We start from the raw sequence: 19,884 nt of genomic DNA on the forward strand, positions 1-19,884 counted from the left end.
GAATAAAAACTGAATTAAAACTAATTAAATATCCAAATTTCATGAAAAATGAAAATTTTCAGAGCAGGAAGGGCTTTACGGTATTATTTCACTAGACCCTTATTAATTAACTAAATGTTTAGGTAAAAAGCTTCACAATTTTGTATAATTTTGCTTCTCTTAAAACAAAAAAATGCAACTACTGAAATATTCGAATTAAATAATAATAATTACACACGGAGCTTTCCGAATAAAAATTTTATCTCGAGCGAGTACAATCAATACAAACGCATAGTCGCATAATTTTATCCACTCGAAAGCCTGCAATTAAAAAAAAAAAAAGATTTCAACGTAGCACGGAAATTGTCTGTTTATCTCTCGAGCTGAGTATTGCTTTAAATTGAAGAAATTCGCTTCGCGATTCCAATCCCACAGCACCGAACCAAAGCTTATAATGAGGTGCAACAAAGTCAGCGTAAAATATACGCCACCGGCTCGCGATTGAAGAAAAAGTTGAGTTTGGCGCTCAGTACCTTCCTCCTACCTAAGTATATCTTCATACTCTTTTTTGTCCATTGTGTTCCATAGGAAATTGAAACTTTACGTATTTCTTTGATCACATTGCAAGAAATTTTCATCCAACATCTTACCACCTCAAGATTAAAGTGACTCTCCACAAAAGAATGTTTATTCCTTGCATTCAAATAATTATTTTAAAATGATTAGTAAGAAAAAAATACTTCTAATTTATGTCTCCAGCGCTGCCACTTACGTTAATACGTTTTTCTATTCACTCATATTACCACCATCATCATACCAATAACCCACCGATAATGTAATTGTACAGTTGAACAAACAATACCAGGTTCAACAAAATGTAATTAAAAGTACAATATTCCTTAGTACCTCTATTTGCAAGTTGTCCTGTGTTCTTGCCAGGTCTAGAATAATGAAAATTTTACGTCAATGATAATATGCAACTTTTGTGAAATAAAAGTACACTTTAACATTTAGAGTTATTACACTATTATAACTTATTTAAATGTGTTTTTAAGCATCTTCCACCTCTGCTTGTATTCCTGGTATAATAATTCGCGATGTATAATTGCATGATGTATAAAATATTCTCTTGTAGCACTTTTGTGAGCCATAATGTTAGGATGGGAATTGGGTGCAATTACTATTCTTATCATAGTTACGTATCTTACTTGTTACCAACAAGGGAAGTTGAGACAGATAAAAAAGTTGTAGTGAATTGGCAGGTACATTGTCAAGATCAGTTCCTGTTTTTTGACATCTCTGAGGGGGAATTAACACACAAGGGGGTATTATTATTTCAAGGGGCACGTGCTGGATTTTGTGGTAATAATAGGCACGCGTAGACGTATATAATACCTACATGCTGTAATAAAGCCTCTCCACGCTGAGATAACGAGTCACGAACAAACATCCGCGATTGTGTGTACACATTGGTATGTATACCCTGTGTACACAATATTACAGGAATAGCGCCGTGCGAGAGTATATTATATTATACCTAGTGTATTATTGTATGCGATACACGTGTCTACGTGTTATACGTATACATGTATAAGTATTATATACATCTCAGTCTGCGAAAACAAGATGTTCTTTGACTTCCTGTGGCTTGTCATACAAACGTACTTGCCAATCATTAAAACGTTATTGTTTACTCTGGCCGGGAACAAGGTGTCTTTCTCCGAAAAACTGGTGGGTATAAAGTGAAAAGTAGGTATGTGGTTAAATGGAATTCAATTTCAATATTTGCGGAACAAGTTAAGGAAACAGAAAAATTGTCCTCGTAATCTTTCGAATATTTTACACCAAGTATGTATATATGTACCGCAAGAGCTTTTGTAGACCTTAAATTTTCATACTTTACTATTTGGCTTATCTCGGTGCTAAAGTGTAAAGCTTTGTTTTTTTTTTTTTTTTTTTTTTTCCACGATGGCAAGAAAATGGGCTTACTGTTCGCTTTATTTCAATAGTGAAGGACAAAAGATAACCGAACTTTTAGAACATCTAAATGACATACTTGAGCCTGGCTACTTTGAGTTACGACACATAACAATTCAGGTACATTGAACTCAGTTAACAAACAAAATACCATAGGTAATTATTTTAAAATATTGCAAAAATACTTTGCGAACACCCTGTACAAACCAAAATATAGAACCTAGGAGAAAAAAAAAAAAAAAAAAAAAATTGTAAACAGAAAAAACAAGAAAGCAGTACAGTTAAAAAAAAAGTGCCATTCGGCTCCATAGTATTGTATGCATATGAATTTCCAGAGTAAAATTTCCAAAAATAAGGTAAGCTAAAAATAGCGGATGGAATGCACGCGCGCGTATGTATATTACATTACATGCATATACCGCGAATCGATTAGATTCCGCGGTGCAAGAGCTCGAGTTGAATATTTATGGACGCCCAGCTCTGTTGGCCCGCAAAAGCGCTTTTCCGAAAGTGCTGCTCAATGTTTTTCTTCCCATTTTTTTCCCTTGCACCTACACTATATACATACATGTATACGTTTGCAAGGTGTATTAACGTATGCACGTCGTCGTGGCATTGAGTTTTTCCGCCGCGTGTACACATTGTACACGTCAAACGTGCGGGCACCCATACCTATACGTGCACACGAGCCGATCGATGCAACGACCCAAGCATTGTTCCCTCTTGCCTGCGCTTCGAAAATTAAATTTTTCCACCCCCCAACGGGAAAAAAAAGCGCTACTTTGGATATAAATAATGGGTACTCGTGAGGGATGAGGGTTTTCCGAATTTCCCAAGTAACAGGTCGAGCCAAACGCCTCCCAACAGCTAAATTAATCATCCCTTCGCTCGGCAAAATCAAAATCAACGAGCACAAGAGACGCGATTGCAATTCCCATCAAGTGTTTTTTTTTTTTCCCCACACGGAGCACCTGCTTGATGATGTAAACAAACGGGGGGGGGGGGAGAGACCCAACTCTTGCTTGAATCTTTGGAGCTCCGGCTGGCGGAGCAAGCCTCAATGAACAAGTTACGCAAGGAAATGAAAATAACGACCGGCCGGGCGGAAAATGGGTCAATTAGAGCGAGCCGGCAAGGGCACCGCCTACCTCGCGCCCTTTGTCTCCTTCGAGTGCTCGAGTACATAGACACGTTGGAACGAGAGAGAAAAAGAAGACGAGATAACGCGCGAGGCTATACACCGTTGTGTGCGGCTGTGTTGGAGTGATGGTTATACGTGGGCACTCGAGATCGAATCATTGGGGTAAAGTTTTTTAAAAAATGGAGAGATAAGACCGGTTGAGGGGTTGATTTATGGTTTTTTTTTTTTGTTCATACAAATGGATCGTATTTTACGGCTAACGGTGCACGTGTGTACATCGCGTGACGCCAAGACCGGAAGGATAATGAATCACCTCGTTTTTCAATATTGTTTTAATGTGTATAGCGTGCGCTCGTATGTATCCATCATGAGTTTGCGTGGTGTTTTTTTTTTTTCTCATTGTATTTAAACGTATAGCATAAATTACTCGCGACACACTTTGCACAAAAGAACTCGCGGGGGTGTTTTATGCTGAAAAAAGGTGGTAAAACAGCTGATGTAGGTGGAAGAAAGAGGTGCTATGGAGAAGGAGACTTGGGAACTCTCGACTCGAGAGACCTGAAAGCGTTTTGCGATGGCTATTGTATCACGAGTACACATATTATATAGACGCACACAAGACGCGCCAACTTGAATCCAATACTCGAGCTCGTCTCGGTCGATGTCAATCGTAGTGTAATAATATTAACAGTCCGCGTGGCCGCGAAGGACAATTGATCGAGCATCGAGTAAGACGTGACAAAAGTCAAACACTTCCCAATAACCATACGTGTACTTATGGATGGAGTGGGTACAACGGAGGGATTTAGTTTTTATTGAAATATCATACTTTTTCCCTCTTTGGAGATAGAATCGAAAAAAGTGATAAAAGAAAGCAACCTGGCGGTTTTCCCCAAGTTAGGCAACCCATGCCCAACAACAATGCCAGACATCAAACACAGAGGTATGTACGTACAGGTGCTTGAAAAAGCTCTGGGAGGGCGGAGTCATTAAAATTACCACTACGACAGAAATAATCTCTCGCAAAAGCAAGCATCTGAAGGAGGACACGCATCACAAGTACAATAATTACAATTCCCCGGAACAGCTCGGGTGCCGGCTTTGTGCAGCGCATTATCCCCTCTGTATAATTTCACGTATATATCCGACACCGCCCTTGCGTATACCCAAGACCCATTAGCCGAGGAGCTCGTTATAATTTTCGTATAAGAGCATAAAGCACAGGGGTATACGCGCGATACACCGCGCGTGCATGGAGTGCAGTTGGTGGTACATGTGCAACGGGATGATTTCATTGGTGGGTAATTAATTTCGGGGCCAACTGGAGACTTTACGCACGTGTGCTTTTGGATTATAGTCCTGTGTGGAGTAATATTATGTTTTTTTATTACGCGTAAATTGAGTTGGATGCAAATGACACGCAAATCCCTTGTTGTCTGTCGGTTGCCCGCATCGAGATCGATCGAGACTCATAACTTTGTGCCAACTCCGCAATTAACGGGTTGATAATACACATATAAAGGTTTTGACAGCTAAGTAGCACAAGAGAGGGAGGGAGGGAGCAAGGTGAATAATACACGCTTCCGTCTCGGTTCGCCGCGAGCCCACTTTGACGTATCCTCGTGCGCTCCGCGTATAATATCCGCCCTACCTGCTCCTCCTGCTATATTGCGTTGGGTGTTGTACATGTATCTTCCGTACGTACGGACGCTCCTCCAGAATGGAACCAATGAATATTCATGACCGTTTGTCCTTCGTTGCCCTCCGTGCTTGGTTCGAGTTGAAAGAATCAACATGTCCTGTACAGGTGCCCTTTCGCCGTGACTGGGGGATCCTCCCGAGGGATGGAAAACAATAATCGAATGATACATGAATTTTTTTTTTTTTTTTGTTTTTTGTTTGAGAGTCGCCTACGCGAATAATTTCATCTGGCTCGGCTCTAGTTGTCGCAAACTTTCTCGAGCGCACGCTTATTCGCGCGCCCGAGTGTACTCCAAAACAACCTTCGTTTCGCTTTGTCCACTTGTGGCTCCTTCCCTCGTCCGTACACAATACACCCAAGTTTCCAATGCGCACCGCAACAAACAGTTCCTTCGAATTCGCGTGATTGTTCGATTTAATCAAAATCCCTCGACGTGCACGATCTAAAGCTCGTTAGCCAAGCCAAACCGTCACATATACAATTGCATTGCACGTCTGACTCGATCAAAGATCTAATAGCACATCGATGTGCTGGCATGTGGTGTACTTAAAGGCGGAGTCTGATCCCCTTCTTCGAATACGACAACCTTGGATGGGAGCGGTGGATTTTGCCTTCCGCATCGCCAGACAATGCGCTTGTTGCCATTTCGTTCCTTCGGTTAGTTTTTGTGGACTCTTTTAAAAAAAAAATTTTTTTTTCTTTAATTTTAAAAGTTCTGGCTGCAGCAACGTAACTACAAATTACAGCGCAACATGGACACGGCTTTGTTCGGTCCACGGGAGAGAGGTGCGCCGGAAACAACAAAGAAGGACTAATTTAATTCCACGGTTGGAAAAAGAAGGGAGGTTTTCAAGCTAAATAATTTACTTCGCGAAAGCTCGCATTTTTTCCAGCGTAGTGGGCGAGGAAAATCAAGCTTTTTGAAAAAATTATCCAACGCCGTTTTACGTATGCGAGTGTTGGGTTTAGCGCCTTAAAAGTCCGACTTTTTTCACTTTTGAGATTATACGTTGAAAAGTACAAATTTTATTATGCTTTTGAAAAACTTTGCTAATCCAACCTCTCAAAACATTATCCTTTCAACGATCCTCCAAAAAATAAACCCCTACCCGCCAGTCAAGAAAGCTCGATCAAAGCTAATCCACTATGTAATTTTCCTTCATATATCTGTAGATAAGGGTAGTTCAGTAAAAAAAAAAATAGTAAGGAATCACAGTAGCCTGTTGCTTCAGCTACATAAACGCGTTATCGGCAAAAAAAAGGATGCGCAACATCCTCAGGCTTAGCTGGCTGGACATTTGGACGGAAATGTTGAGAATACATCTCGAAAAAATTTATGAATTTTGATTTTATCATAAAACAAAAAGTAGTTGCACATCCACAATCCCGTCAATTGCTATTCCATAGTCAGCATCTTTCTTTATTTCAAACGCCATTAACTTATTGTGTTCGAAAATTGTGTAAAACTGAGTTTGCCGAGAAAGTAGATCAAGTCCGCGTTTGGTCAGACATGCCTTTTTTTTAGCAAATACCTAGTGGCATTGAACTATTCGTGATTTTTTTCTTTTTTTTTTTTTTTATAAATAACAAGCTCCTCTACACACATCACCGTACACAGATGAATATTACCACACTATAAAGATTAGATGATTTATTTACAAAGCCCCCTCGCTAGGCTATTGTGCTTTTTTCCCCTCTTTCGCTCACGATTCACACAAAGGTACGTACCTGCACTACACCCTCGGTATCTCCTGTTTTCCGTACTCATTGAAATGAAAGAAAAATCCCCGTCCAGCCATTACACCTTCAACAGTACACCGTGTGCTTCATAGGCCCCCTCCATAAATCCCATCGAGTGGGCGAGCGGTGTTTGGTACCCGGTGTGTGTCTCTATTACAGCCACCTATGGGGGCAGGCCTTGCATCGCGAGGTGTCGGCGTATGCGTGATGGATATCCCCGCGAAGCGAATCCTCTTCTCCTCCGTGTGTGCACATGTGTGGGGGGGGGGGAGTATAAGCTGTTGCGATGGCCGAGCGTTGATTTGCTTTTGGTGATTTACGACGTTTCTCCGAGGGATGAAGTGTCAATTAAATCTGAAAAAAAAAAATCAAATCAAAATAAAAAATGGTTTCAAATTTCAAGATTGATGTTTGACGGCGGAAAATTTGTGGGGAATTGTTTACGCTTCGTCATCTTCGTGGGGTAAGGCTTTGATGAAATCCCACGGAGGAGGTGTACGGAGCTATTGGAGACGAGAATCTTGACGGTATTAGAGGGGCTTTGCATTAATTACCATGAAAATTTAATCGATATCCGTTTTAATTGAAAGGAAAACTTTGGCCATGGAAGCGTCAAGTTACTCGCGGACGCCACCGTCGAGTCTAATTTCATCGAGTTTTACGTGAAAAGTATAATTTTCGCGCTTTGCATCTTTTGAATCGCGGGTTGTTGCGTACATGCACGTGAATTTATCGGTGTTTGTGAAACGTGAAAATATAATGAGTCGATGGTTTCTCGTGGTTATGAATTTGAAGCCTGGCTTCTAGAAATGATTCCGAGTTATGAATTATTTACGGAAACCTACAGCACTTTCATGTAATATTTATGATTCCATGAATAGAGTAACGTGGAATGCATAAGTCAAGTATAACCGTTTGCTCCGTGGGAAAATAAAGAATACTATAATACAGTTTTTTTATACGCTTCCTGTGTACACAAGGGGCTTTTTTCATCTTTCAAATTTTCGAGGAAAACGCATGAAATACAACAAAATAATATCACCTTTTACGACGTTTTATCGAATTTTCGTGCGTCACATGTGTGTACACACGCAAACACCCAATTTCGGCCTGTCATGGTTATTCAAGACAACTCATGCGTCACGCATCGAGGCTGACAGGGTCTGATTCTGCGGTCTCTTTGAGGTACACCTGAATTATGACGACCGACCACTGAATCTGGTAACGCAAGTACTTTGTCACTACCCGACATCTTGAGAGTGTGTTGCCGAGAGAATGCGATGCTTTTAAAGTATCAGGATACATTTGTAGCTCTTCCTCGTGGCATTTATTCAAATGTCACACAAACGGGATATCACGGCAATGATGGAGGGATGAAAATATTTCGTTCAACTTACCGAATTAAAATTATTTTAAGATAATGGTGCAAACACAGGACAAATGAATTCGCTCGACTACAAAATATGATTTACAATAATCTAATAGTTTTAATGGTTAACAATTACATTGCAAAACTGCTGATGTTATTTAGCTTTTCATTAGATCAAGCCACAGTTATTGAACAAAAAAAAGTTGGATTATAGTTAAAAATTATGAAAGATCACGGTATTATTATTATCATCATCATCGTCATCATCAGCGTCACCTCGAAAATAAATCCAAATCATTATTCCTTTTCAAACAGCCCCGACCTTTGCTCGGATGTGGCTCGAAAATAGGTGCGCGAGAGTGCAGGTAGGAAATCGATGAGCTTAAAAGCGTCGTCGGTTTTAGGGCTCTTCTTGCAGGCGCACTGCATCCTTCGTCCTTTCATCGCGTTACTTTGTCTCTGATGCGCCTCGAGGATCAAAGCAAACTGTCTGGATAATTTTTTTTTTTTTTTTTCTTAGTTTTTCGTCAAGTGCGTTGTCTAATGCCGTTTTTCCTTCGAGAGATTTAGGATAATGGCTCTTCCTCTATATTTTTGTCTTCCGTTGGAAAAGAATATTTATTTGGCAAATCCAGAGTTACTCTATCCGTATTCTCGATACGCCAAAAGCATTTGTTTCGATCGCGGATGCACACGTACACTCTCGCAAAGAGCTTTGATATGTAAAGTCGAGTTTATATGGAGGGTGCATGGGAGGGGGAGGGGAAGAAATAAACTGAAATATAAACTTGACTTGTGCAGAACGGAAATAGAGAGGAGTAGCGTGTACGCAGCTTTGAATCGCTACTGACACTTTTATCCTTTAATACGAGGTATATGTGATTCTTGGAAATACATTTCAATCCACTCAGCTAATAAAAATTCATTATTTTACCACTTTGAGCAATCATGAATTATTCGATGCTCTTGTATGATTTAGGATTCATAATAACGTGAGTCTAGCGTTTTATTGACTCGATGCTATTTGGCAAGAGCAAACACACAATGGCCCGCACTTACAGAGCACATGGTAACTTTTGGCTCACTGCCAGGAAAAAAATGAGCAGCCGGCCATCCTGACAGGGGTACGAGGAAAAAGATTGATTGCTCAATTGAAATGGCAAGTAATAAAAAAAAAAAATACCTCACACCTGTATGTACGTCTCGTGCCATCGTCGCCTGTAAATTTACGAGACTCACGGTCCTCTGACGTCAGCGTTAAATTTGAAAAGGGTGTGCCAAAATTGTCAAATCAGAGAAAAATATTAAGTTTACAAATGCTCGCTATTCTGGTGTCTGATGTGCCTTACATGCAAAAATATAATAACAGCTTGTAACTTGATTCGTAAAATAATTCCCAGCCAACGAAAAAAAATTCGTTATTTCGATGGAAATTATTTTCAAAAGCACCAGTCTGAGAATGAAAGGAGAGGCGCTCTAGATGATAAATTGAAGAAAAAAAACGGCTGCAACGCGCATGAAGGACTACCTTCGTATAATTGGTGGATGTGTGTATGGTAACTCTATCACCTGAGTATTCAGAAAAAAATGATTCACCCCCGCAATACCCAACAGCGAAACAGAAGGGAAGCAAAGAGAGAGCAAAAACCCCGGGCAGCCACGTATTCGCCGAGTCATATAAAACATTTAGAAAAAAGGCCATCAAACGAGACGGAGGCGAAAGAGACGCGGGCGGAGAAATAAAGAGTGGCCCACAGGAGCATCGCTTCGCGTGTATCTGCCCGGCTCTTACTCGATGAGGCGACTTCCCGAGCAATTCCCAAAACACCGGGTGGGAGAGGAAAAAGGGAGCCCGACTGCCATCCGAGCAATAAAAGAGGGAGAGCATTAACTCCACGGAGAGGGACGAATGGGGAGAAAGACACCTGGGAGTACACACCTTTCCTCACCTACACCGACTCCGTATCCAACGTACCCTTTGTCCATCTCTCCACCTCCCTGTGCAAATCAGTCGGTCTTGCCTTCGCTTCATTCTTTCGTTACACCTGATACAATCAATTTGGTGGAGTTATTTTTCCTCCTTTTTTCCGTTTCGTTCCCATCTACGATTGCTTCCAAAAAGACGGAAGCGTCGCGTGATTGATAGGCGTGTGTACGAAGGTGCTCACTTGTTGCACGATCCACGGGAGGGGGGGTACTGAAATTCGGAAAGTGACTCGTGTTAAACGCGTTTATCATTGTAATGAAAAGTGTAATTACGAGCCAACTCTGCGTTTTATTACCCGAAACTTTGGGGGTGGGATCGGGCGCCCGGGATGAGTAATGGGAATGATCCGAGGGCTAACAGCAACGTGCGCGTGCGAGGTGATCGAAGTGATTGATAACGGGATTACGAGGGATGTACTTTTGTATTTTATTGCAAATCATCGTAACTTGGCTCCTAATGTGTTATAACAAGCACTGGAAAGAAAAAAATGTTTTTTTACGAGGGTTTTACCGAGGTCCTTTTACCATTTCTTGTTCGCCAAAGTAAGTATCTAGTCTGGAACCCTGTAAAAACTTTGCCAAGTTTCTTTTTTTTTCAAAAAAATAGTCCTCTATCACCATCACCAGTATAGAAATTCAAGGAAAGACCTGCAAAAAAAAAAAAAGCTAGGTAGACTCTTCTCATTCTTATTCCGCATATTTTTGAATAGGTCAAGTGGTGCGTGAATTTGCGGAGCTTTAAAGGACGAGCAGCTCGGAGGTAAGTATGTGTACGCAAGAAAAAATCTCTCGAATTCATTTTTATTTTCTTACAAACTACGGCTTTTCTATAGATAAGCTATGACAAACGTAAAATAAATAAGGGTGAAAGACGAGCGTAAAAAAAAAAAAAAAAAAAAAAAAAAAAAAAACAATCGATCGATAAACTTTCATGTCCCCTTCCTGTTTCGATTTACAATAATGTGTACACGGTTCGCTCGGTCGTTCCTCGTACTCAAAGTACTAATACATGCCAAAGTAGAATTAAGTTCAGACAGCATGTAAGAGCATTAGGTGCAGCAGCAGCGCTGTAGAAAAAGGAAATGAAAACACTGGAGAAGAGCAACGGCAGGAGAATCGACTCCCCCTTGGGCGAGCGAGGTTTCCGCGCAAAAACGTGCAGCTTTGGCTCCCATCTCTGTCTACGCAAACACACACGCACACGTGCACCTGTGTGCTTTCCCTGTGTTGATTATCACAGGAAAACGGCTACGGATAGATTTTAAAAACGACCGAAGGACGAGAAAACCAATAACCAGCTCGGTAAGGCGTGCAAAGTAGTAATGCTCAGCGTATGGTCAGACAAGCCCGTAAACTTGAAAAATAACCAATCTATGGGCTCCGGAAGAATATTTTCTCATCCTTTGCGAATGTCAGGCTTTAATTACGTAAACGACTCGCCCCGTAATACGATTTCACGCGATAATCCACCCAAAAAGAGCACAGGTTTGACTGCCGTAACAAAAGATAAGTGACTCTCTTGTCGCTATTTGCTTTTGTTTACAGTCGAAGGTGTTTGAACAAAAGCGCTTAAAAAAGTGCGCAATGACATCGAATTGAATTAAAAGAGTTCCTCCCATCATCTTCCCAGTGGCAACAACAGGGGACGATGGCAAACCACCCTCGAGTCTAAGCTCAGCCTCAATTCCCCAGGGGAGCCTCGCGTCTTACGCGACCAACGTAGGTATACGTGTATACGTTTACTGGTAGCGAAGGCACTTGCCCAGAGCGTTCGATGAAACGTACACGTTTGCATCCAAATACGAAATAAAAACAAAAGCTCGTACTCTCATGGCTGGTTTATTCTCAAACAGGGGAGAAAAAAACTTCCCTCTCTCTCTCTTATCACGTTTTTTTGCAAATAGCACCCCGGATTTGTGCCATTGGCATAGATAACGGAATATAGGAGCACCAGTTGCAGAGTCCAGCAAAGTGCAATCGGCGAGTATGTATACATACGTGTGGCACGCGAGGGAGGGAAAAGAGCAAGGGCCACGGGAACAAAGTAACTTCTCCCTCCACTCGCACGTATACACAAACTGTAGCAAAGGGGTTGAATGCGTATACGGTGGGCTAAAAGCGGAAGTCGTGCACATGTACGTGTACACGTAACTGGCGCACCTGCAGCACCATCGGCTATCAAGACAGTCTCTCGCACCTCCGTCCAACTGTACTCTCTCGGTTTTCCACCCCCTCCGGCCCTTTGTTCTCCTCTCTCTCTCTCTCTCTCTCTCTCTCTCTTTGTACACAGGTAGAGGTGAACGATGGGGGCGGGAGGTAACGGCACATGTGAGGAGAGAGACTCTCATCCGCGCGCCAGTGTCAGGTGAGAGAGTCGCGCGAGGGGGTGGGGGTGGGAAGGTTATACGTGCGCGCGGCAGCACCGGAGAGGGATCGATCTGTACGGGGTTGAGGGGTGGGGGGGGGGTAGGAGGAGGACAGGAGAGAGAGGGTAGTATCAGGGTGGAAAAAGAAGAAACAGCAGCAGCAGCAGAATAGAAGGAGCAGAGAGTCGCGTGCGTGGGTAGTTGGCAGGTGGGCAGCAGCAGAGGAGCTGCAGAAAAGCGCGAGGAGAGAGAGCACGCGCATGCACAGAGCAGGTAGCGCCGGCGGCGGCGGCGAGGAGCCAGCAGCTGCTCCCGACGACGACGGCGACGCCGACGAGGACGAGGACGGGGATCGACATTAGCTCGGTTCGCGCGATCCTCGCTGCAACTAGTCTCGCGCTCGCTTGCTCGCGCGGCGGCAGGCGCGCGTCTATCCATCCTTGCCCGTGTATACATACACATATATATCTATATCTATATATATATAATCGCGCGATTACTGCTGCAGTAGTTATTGAGGGATATCACCAAGACAAAATGGGCCGCGCCAGGGATCCACGGGGGATCCATGGATCGTCGAGTTTGGCAGCTGGTCCGCTCGGTTCCCGGAGGACGGAGCTCAAGGGCAGAGCCGTGCTCGCGCTCGGACTCGCGCTCGCCGTCCTCGGCGGTCTGCCGGAGGCTGCGCTCGCGATCGACCTGAGCAGGCTTTACGGGCATGCAGCTGTCAAGCGCAACAGTAAGTTTTTTTCGTCTCCTTTGCTTTTTTCTTTTTTTCTTCTTCTTTTTTTTTTTTTTTTTTTTTTTTTTCTGTTAGCCCAGTGTTTGCTCAGAAATCGACATTGGAGATTGTTTGTTTCAACTCCAATCACGTATCGGTGGTACCCGCGATCGGCTGCACACTCGCCGGACAAATTGACGTTGAAACGCAAACGGTGTTGACTTCCATCGCACGAGCAGTTCATGAAATATTCAGAGGAGGGAAGAAAAAATACGTAAGGCGCGGAAACTTTTTTCGCTCGCGGGCACTTGTACGAGGGTCGAGTGGTACGGTAACAGTTAGTTTTTTTACCGAGAAAAGTCCGATTGTTCTACTTCTGGACGCCTTTGCAGTGGCGCCGATGTTCGTCATTTTCACACCCTCGAGCTTTTTTATCGGAACAAGAGGGAAAAAAGATCGCCAAGAAGTTTTGGTGGAGATCGGAGAGCTGAGAAAAGGGATTTCCAGTTGGGGTCTTATCTGAGATCTTGTTGAAGTAAATACCACGGGTGTCGGAAACGATGAAAACGAGGGGAATTTTACGATAGTAACGTAAATATTCAATCGATTTATGGGTGGTGGTGTATGTTACACTGCATCCGAAAAAAAAACACACCGTGGGATTGGGATTCATTTGGGAAAAATTATTCAAAATTATTTACTGACTCGCCCGTATGCCGCTTTAAGTTCTGGGCAAAACATTTTTTTTCTCTTGTCTCGATGAAAAAAAAAAAAAAAAAAAAAAAAATTTGCGTAAAAATAACTTGGAGGCAACGTGTTTTTCTTTTTTTTTACATAAAAATGTATTTGAAAAACAATGTCGCTGCCTGCAAAATGAATATAAAAATGGATCGGTAACCGATATTTTTTTCATTTATTCTAAAAGCTCATGCTTACTCGATTTACGAATAACCAACAACAATAGCAAAAAGTCAATAACCAATAAATTTTCACTGGAAAAATCATGTTTGCACAATCGAGTTTTGAGTAATTGCAACCAAGCCTTATCGCAATGGTTCGGAGACCGAAACGCGTGGGAGTATTAATGCGTTTGCTTGGACACTGTGAATCTTCAAGGGGATAACTTTTTTATTTTAATTAATTAAAAAAGAACCACACACAGTTACTCTAAAGTAAAATAAAATAAGAAAATAAGGGAATTTGTAACGAAAAGCGACGTTGAAGAAATTGTCGCATGATTTTGCACACGCTCGACTTTTCTCTCCTTGCCGTTTTAAAATAAAGTTCGATCGCTCTGTGCCTGCACGTATACGTCGACAACATGCGCAAACACGCACGCCTTACACTTTTCACTATTAGCTTTGCTAAACAATAACCCATGAACTTTTCAAACAATAAATTGACGTCCATTGTGGGGACACGCGTTAAATTTTCCTGCGCGTCGGTGATTGTTTGGCTGCGTGTGCAACATGGGTTGACGTTTGTCGACTCACAAGTCTCGCGGTACCGAACTTCCAGGGTGAGATCACACAGCTGATTCTCGATCGCGCAAAAGTTAGGGACGCACGGGGCTGCAGGTGGACTCGAGGGCGAATAAACATCTCTGTGAAATTTCAACCCGGCGGGAAGAGGAGAAGGAGGTATTGGAGCGTCGGCTAATTTGCATCGGCCACCTCGTTAGGGACGTAATCGTGGCCTGTACGTGTGAGTTTTTTTTTTTCTCTTCTGGGGACAGGACGGGCAGAAAGTACCGTCGCAACTGTTAAAGGGGAGGGCTCGTTACGTCCGTTAAACGCGAAGGGGCACAACGGTGGCGGTAATCAAACGCGTGCGGGTAATTTCACACACAGCCGGCTGCCGTGTATTGATTTTGCGTGCAAAAGAGCGCGTCCAGCCCCTCCGAAGCTCGGTTTCGCCTTGAGTTATTTTTCCCCTGAAATTGCGGCTGTGCGAAATGTGGGTGAGCCGCTATCGATGATTCGCCTTCCCGTCGAGGCTCGGGATCGGCGCGGATCGAGTTTTGTTCGCGGCCGCCAAGTGGAGAGACGGAAAAATGAAATTCGAGGATAACTGGCTTCGGTTGAATTCGATCCGTTGTTTCGATCGGACGATTGTGCTGACATGCGAAACTAAAAGGGAGACGCGCGTCACGAAACAGAGCTGGACTATGTATTTTATATATACATGTATAGGGTTCAAAGAGGAATATTCATTTTTCAGTGCTGAAATGAAAGAAACTTGGAATTGAAACTGCGCGTTGAAAACGTAGTACCTGAAATAATATTGACGCAGTCGTAATTGAAATTGTCAATTGATCGACCAAAGGGTAGTCTCGTTACGATCATATAGCAACCCTCTACATTTGGGGCACATGCAAATATTTACCCAAAAGTAGGTACACGCACACACGAAACTAAGATTTGCCCAACGTTGCGAAACAGGCACAGATTTTCCGCAAAATAATTGGGGGAGATAAAAAAAAAAAAAAAAAAAAAAAAAGGGTAAACAATTTTTCCGAGACGGCAGAGGGTGATAAATAATCGGTAATAAGGAGCGACGCGTAATTAAAAAATAGTAGGACACGTCCACGCAACGGCATCTCGTCGCGTGCTGTGTTTAATTGACGTTGGCGTGCAAAGGAAAAGAAAAAAGAAAAAAAAAAAAAAAGTAAATTTAGAAATAAAAGCGGGCAACGGTAAAAGACCGGCTTCTTGTCCCGGGAGCAGCGAGCATTATAATCCAGGGGCACACGCTGTTTATGCAAATCGGCTAGGAAAAAAAAAAAAAAAAAAAAAAAAAAAAAAAAGTCACGAGAGGACTAACGGGGAGTATTCAGCGGCGTCGGCGCGAGATTTACGCGCTAGGAGATTTTCACGATCCCCCGCAATGACAAGACGAGGAGGGGCTGGGGGATTCTTGTTAAGAAAGTTTGATAGCGGCGAGAAAAACGAAGGAAGGGGGGTGGAAGAAGCCGGGCTCGCTTTGCGTGTTATACACCTCGAGCACACGCAAGTTGGTACCGTCACTCGCGCCAAAGCTAGAACACACAGTCTTGGCGGCTTATCTTTTTCAGGAGGGCACAGATGCTGGGGGTAGGCACACGGCATACGTGTTGCACCGAGTACATTTACATGTTGGAGGGAGCAGAGGGAGGACGGGGAGAAATTTTGTTGCCACAGTGTAGAGAGTAGGTAACGCTCGCATAAACAAGAGGGGATAATGGGCCACCAAGTTTCGTACTTCCAACCCCTCACCGTGTGTATATACTTACTTGTACAACTGACACACGACGCAATTATACATGTGCGATTTCCCACTCCTACTCACACTCTCGCAGAGGGAAAAATTCATCACGAGTCTTCAGAGTGTCACTCGTGACGGTATTTCCGTTGGCTTGAAAACTCGGACGTCTATCGGTCGCGTTGATTAATTACACCTCTAATTGGCCGTTGCTTCCCGTCGTGATGCAAATGTGCATCGATCGACATGCATGTACAGGTGTAGTATGTACATGAGAGTGGGTACAGCGGATGACGCGTACAGGCCATCGCGCGACATACCAGACGCATCGCGCGTTTCATCTCGTTACGCGTACTCTCGCAACCCGTGGGATTGACATTTTTTTTTTCGCCATTAGCTCGGAATTTTTGCAATTTTCCCCGCGAGCATGGAGGATTTTTATTTGATTGAAATGGCTTTGTTTCTCGTTTCGTTAATTATAATGGGGGAAAAAAGGCCAGAGAAGCTGTGAAGCCTCGTCACGTTTCTTTCCTCAACCATTCCCCGTGGGATTTTGTTTCAGGCCGGGCTGACCTTCAATTACGCACGCGCGCGAGAAAAAAGTGCAATCAGGGACAGAGCAAACATCTCTTTGACGGTAGCCCACGTGTTTTTTCCATCAACCGGTCGACGAAGGTGGGATATTCCCGAGCATCGATTCGTGGATGCGCGTGTGTTCGCTTGTTTCGTCATCGATTCCAGGGGGGAGGGGGAGGGAAAAAAAGCTTACCGAGAGAGGAAGTAGGCCAATCCATCTGAGAGCAACGAGGGCGCGTAGGCATATTCGGTGCTTTCTCTCTAATGAAATGAAATGGCCATTCGTGACCGACGCTCCGGGTACTGCGAGGCACAATTTCCTTTTCCCTCTGTGGCAGTGATTGTTTATCGGCTATTTTCAGATGTGTGAGGAGAAGAAAAAAACAAAAGGCCGGTGATGTCATGTTTTTTTTTATTGGATACTCGGAGGCACCTTACCTCGGTGTACAGCGTGTACGAGCGGGTTACGAGGAAGAAAGAGATTTATCGCGTCTGTGCCGTTATATATTATTTTTAATATAGAAGACCGCGTGGGAGGAATGAAATACTTCTTCCCGCTTATCACGACACGGGGCGACAGTGATTTTTAAGAAATTGCCAACGTATACCTATACGTGAAAAATTGTATTTTTAGTTTCGAGCAAAGAAAAAGAGCGTACAATTTATTTTGCCTTTTACTCTGATAGATAACTCCAACGAGAGAGAAAAAGTAAAAAAAATCGTGCGGATCCCGACCAAAAACTTCCAGACAGCCAAATGTCCAGGTATGGTATCGAGACACGCGTCCCAACATATTTCAATTGATCACCCCTTTACTCCTTAGCCTCCGTTTCCCACTGCCCATTCCATTACCCGGCGAGACGCACAGAACTAGAAAATTCCATCAAAAAACCCAATTACCCGAGAAGAGAAAGAAAGTGCCCCTCCCCTTTTTTTTCCCACGGATGCAGCCTTTCTTCTCAAAATTACTCTTGCCCCGACAGTGGACAGAAAAGAAAAGAAGCCACGTGTGTGCCGTACACACACACATATATTATATAGTAACGATCGAATTTCCAGGGAACAAACGAGTGGGTGCCGTAAAATTCATGATATCCGAAACACACACACACATCTTACGTACGCGAAAAAAAGAGGTGGTTGATCGAGGGTAGATACCTAGGCCGCTCTTGCAGATTGCTATCGGTCACGCGGCATTGGATCCCTGTGGGAACGCGAGTTTACGACCTAGACGGCGGCGAATGCTTGTAACCACACACATAGCTGGTGACGTGAAACATGACATTCGGTGTAATTTTTGGGGGATCAAGGGGATGTATCGATCAACACGTCGGATGGCTCATTTGTCGTTTTAATTTTAACTTGCTATCGCTAGACGCGTCGTTACTCCGCTCAATTATCTTTGGGACTCGTTATCGTCGCTCATCATCACCACGACGTAAGTCGATGCAACGACACTAACAAGTTTGCTCCCATAAAACATAGCGACGCTGATTTCAGCCGATTTTTCATTAGTCTCGTCGGTAGTATACCTATACACCGAGGCAATCCAATTTCGGGGGAGAAAATTAATCACGTACGCGCCGTGATGGCCAGTGTCACTGTGTAACACGTACGCGTCAGCCGGACAAATTAATTCCTCCACCTTCGGCCAAGGAAACAATTTTACGCCGCTGCTCTTTTCTTTCCTCCGCGCCCGTGTGGTTGTACGCACAATGAGACCGTGCGTGGGAATTCTCTCGGGTAAACGCGGTAAATAATTAATAGTTACATGCAACGAGGGCGCTTTCACTCGCGTTCACTCTGCGCGGTTGGAAGGACATTTGGACCGGTCAAAGTCGTATTGTACTTGTGCAATGGACTCACAGTACAGTTGATCAGACAATTAACTCACGCTACTTTTGTCCCTTCTTTTTTCTAATTAAAATAAAGACGAAACTCCATTACAGCGTTCCTCCGTTCTTTTATTGGAGTAGCAAAATTCATAGATAAAGTATCCCGGCGAATGATCAATTATTCCACTCCAACGCTACATCGGAGTTTCGCTGCAAAAATGTCAATTATGGAGGGGGTACATCTAGTGGATATATCCAAGGGTATCGGTGCGTTATATATTCTGTGTATATGTATAAAAAATAAGGACGCGGGGGCGTGAAATTAGAAGCGGCTCCTGCTCCAGGTGTACCGTACGCATGTCATCCCTTACGTGCCATTTCGATGCGATGTCGCTCGTAATGGCTTTTTGAATGGCAGTTATCATTTTCACGATCCAAAGAGCGGGTGTACGAAAATATTGATATGCCATTTACAAAACCCAACAAAATACCATATGTCTAACGAATTGAGGGTTGCTTGATCCAAATCGTCTTTTTTCCTATTTTTGGCCATTATACATATACAGCATCGTCGAGTTGCTCGTACCCCGGAAAAAGACTAAGGGAGCTTCCGGGTTTTGCGTGGAACAATTTATTCTCACCAAAGAAAAGAGGCACTCGGCAGTACGTACATTATATATCTCAGAATGGAATATTCCGAAAGGATCGAGGAGAGAGAGAGAGAGAGAGAAAAAAGACGATTCTCGAGAGCAGTCGGTGGAGTATCTCTTCGCCGAGCCAACGTCAATGGGAACAGGTGTCCTTTCTTTCCTTCGCCCGGAGAGATTTCCGATACACGCTTGGGCGAAATACAATGGACTTTGATTCGAGGATAATTTTTTATTAATTCATACGCTCGCGTCAAAAATTCACTCGCACTTTGATCGACTTTACATTTTTAACCTCAATTGGAAATATTATCGAGAAATTATCGCTACTTATATCATTCACACGGGATAAGAAGTTGCGTCCCGGCAATAACAATTTGCCTCGAGCACCTTTCACAAATAAGCACGATATAACATTTTGTTTCATTTCTTTTCTCACCTGCACGGCAGAGCAAAAAATAAGAGAAAGGGGGGCCGCAACACGTGTCGAGATTTTTCCCTCCGAACAAATGCTCGCCCGCTCGGGTATCTGTTTCTTTCTCTGCGCATGCATTTTTTATAAGCCGTGCCGGAAAAAAGGACCAAAAAAAAGGAAAAAAAAAAAA

The 19,884-nt window shown here is 43.3% G+C and overlaps 1 protein-coding gene across 1 annotated transcript in view; it reads left to right on the plus strand.

Moving 5' to 3' along the window:
* The first annotated feature begins 12,735 nt into the window (after positions 1-12,735).
* Positions 12,736-19,884, plus strand: part of LOC106644888 (IDLSRF-like peptide) — a 34,121-nt gene continuing 26,972 nt past the window's right edge. The window contains exon 1 of the mRNA XM_014360589.2: positions 12,736-12,999. Within this exon, the coding sequence (XP_014216075.2) occupies positions 12,798-12,999 (202 nt within the window). The 5' untranslated portion in view covers positions 12,736-12,797. The remainder of the gene's footprint in view (positions 13,000-19,884) is intronic.

This window comes from Copidosoma floridanum, unplaced genomic scaffold (assembly GCF_036245765.1).
Source record: "Copidosoma floridanum isolate Cflo_tuat_1 unplaced genomic scaffold, Cflo_Japanese_pri ptg000021l, whole genome shotgun sequence".
In the NCBI taxonomy this organism is placed as follows: Eukaryota; Metazoa; Arthropoda; class Insecta; order Hymenoptera; family Encyrtidae; genus Copidosoma; species Copidosoma floridanum.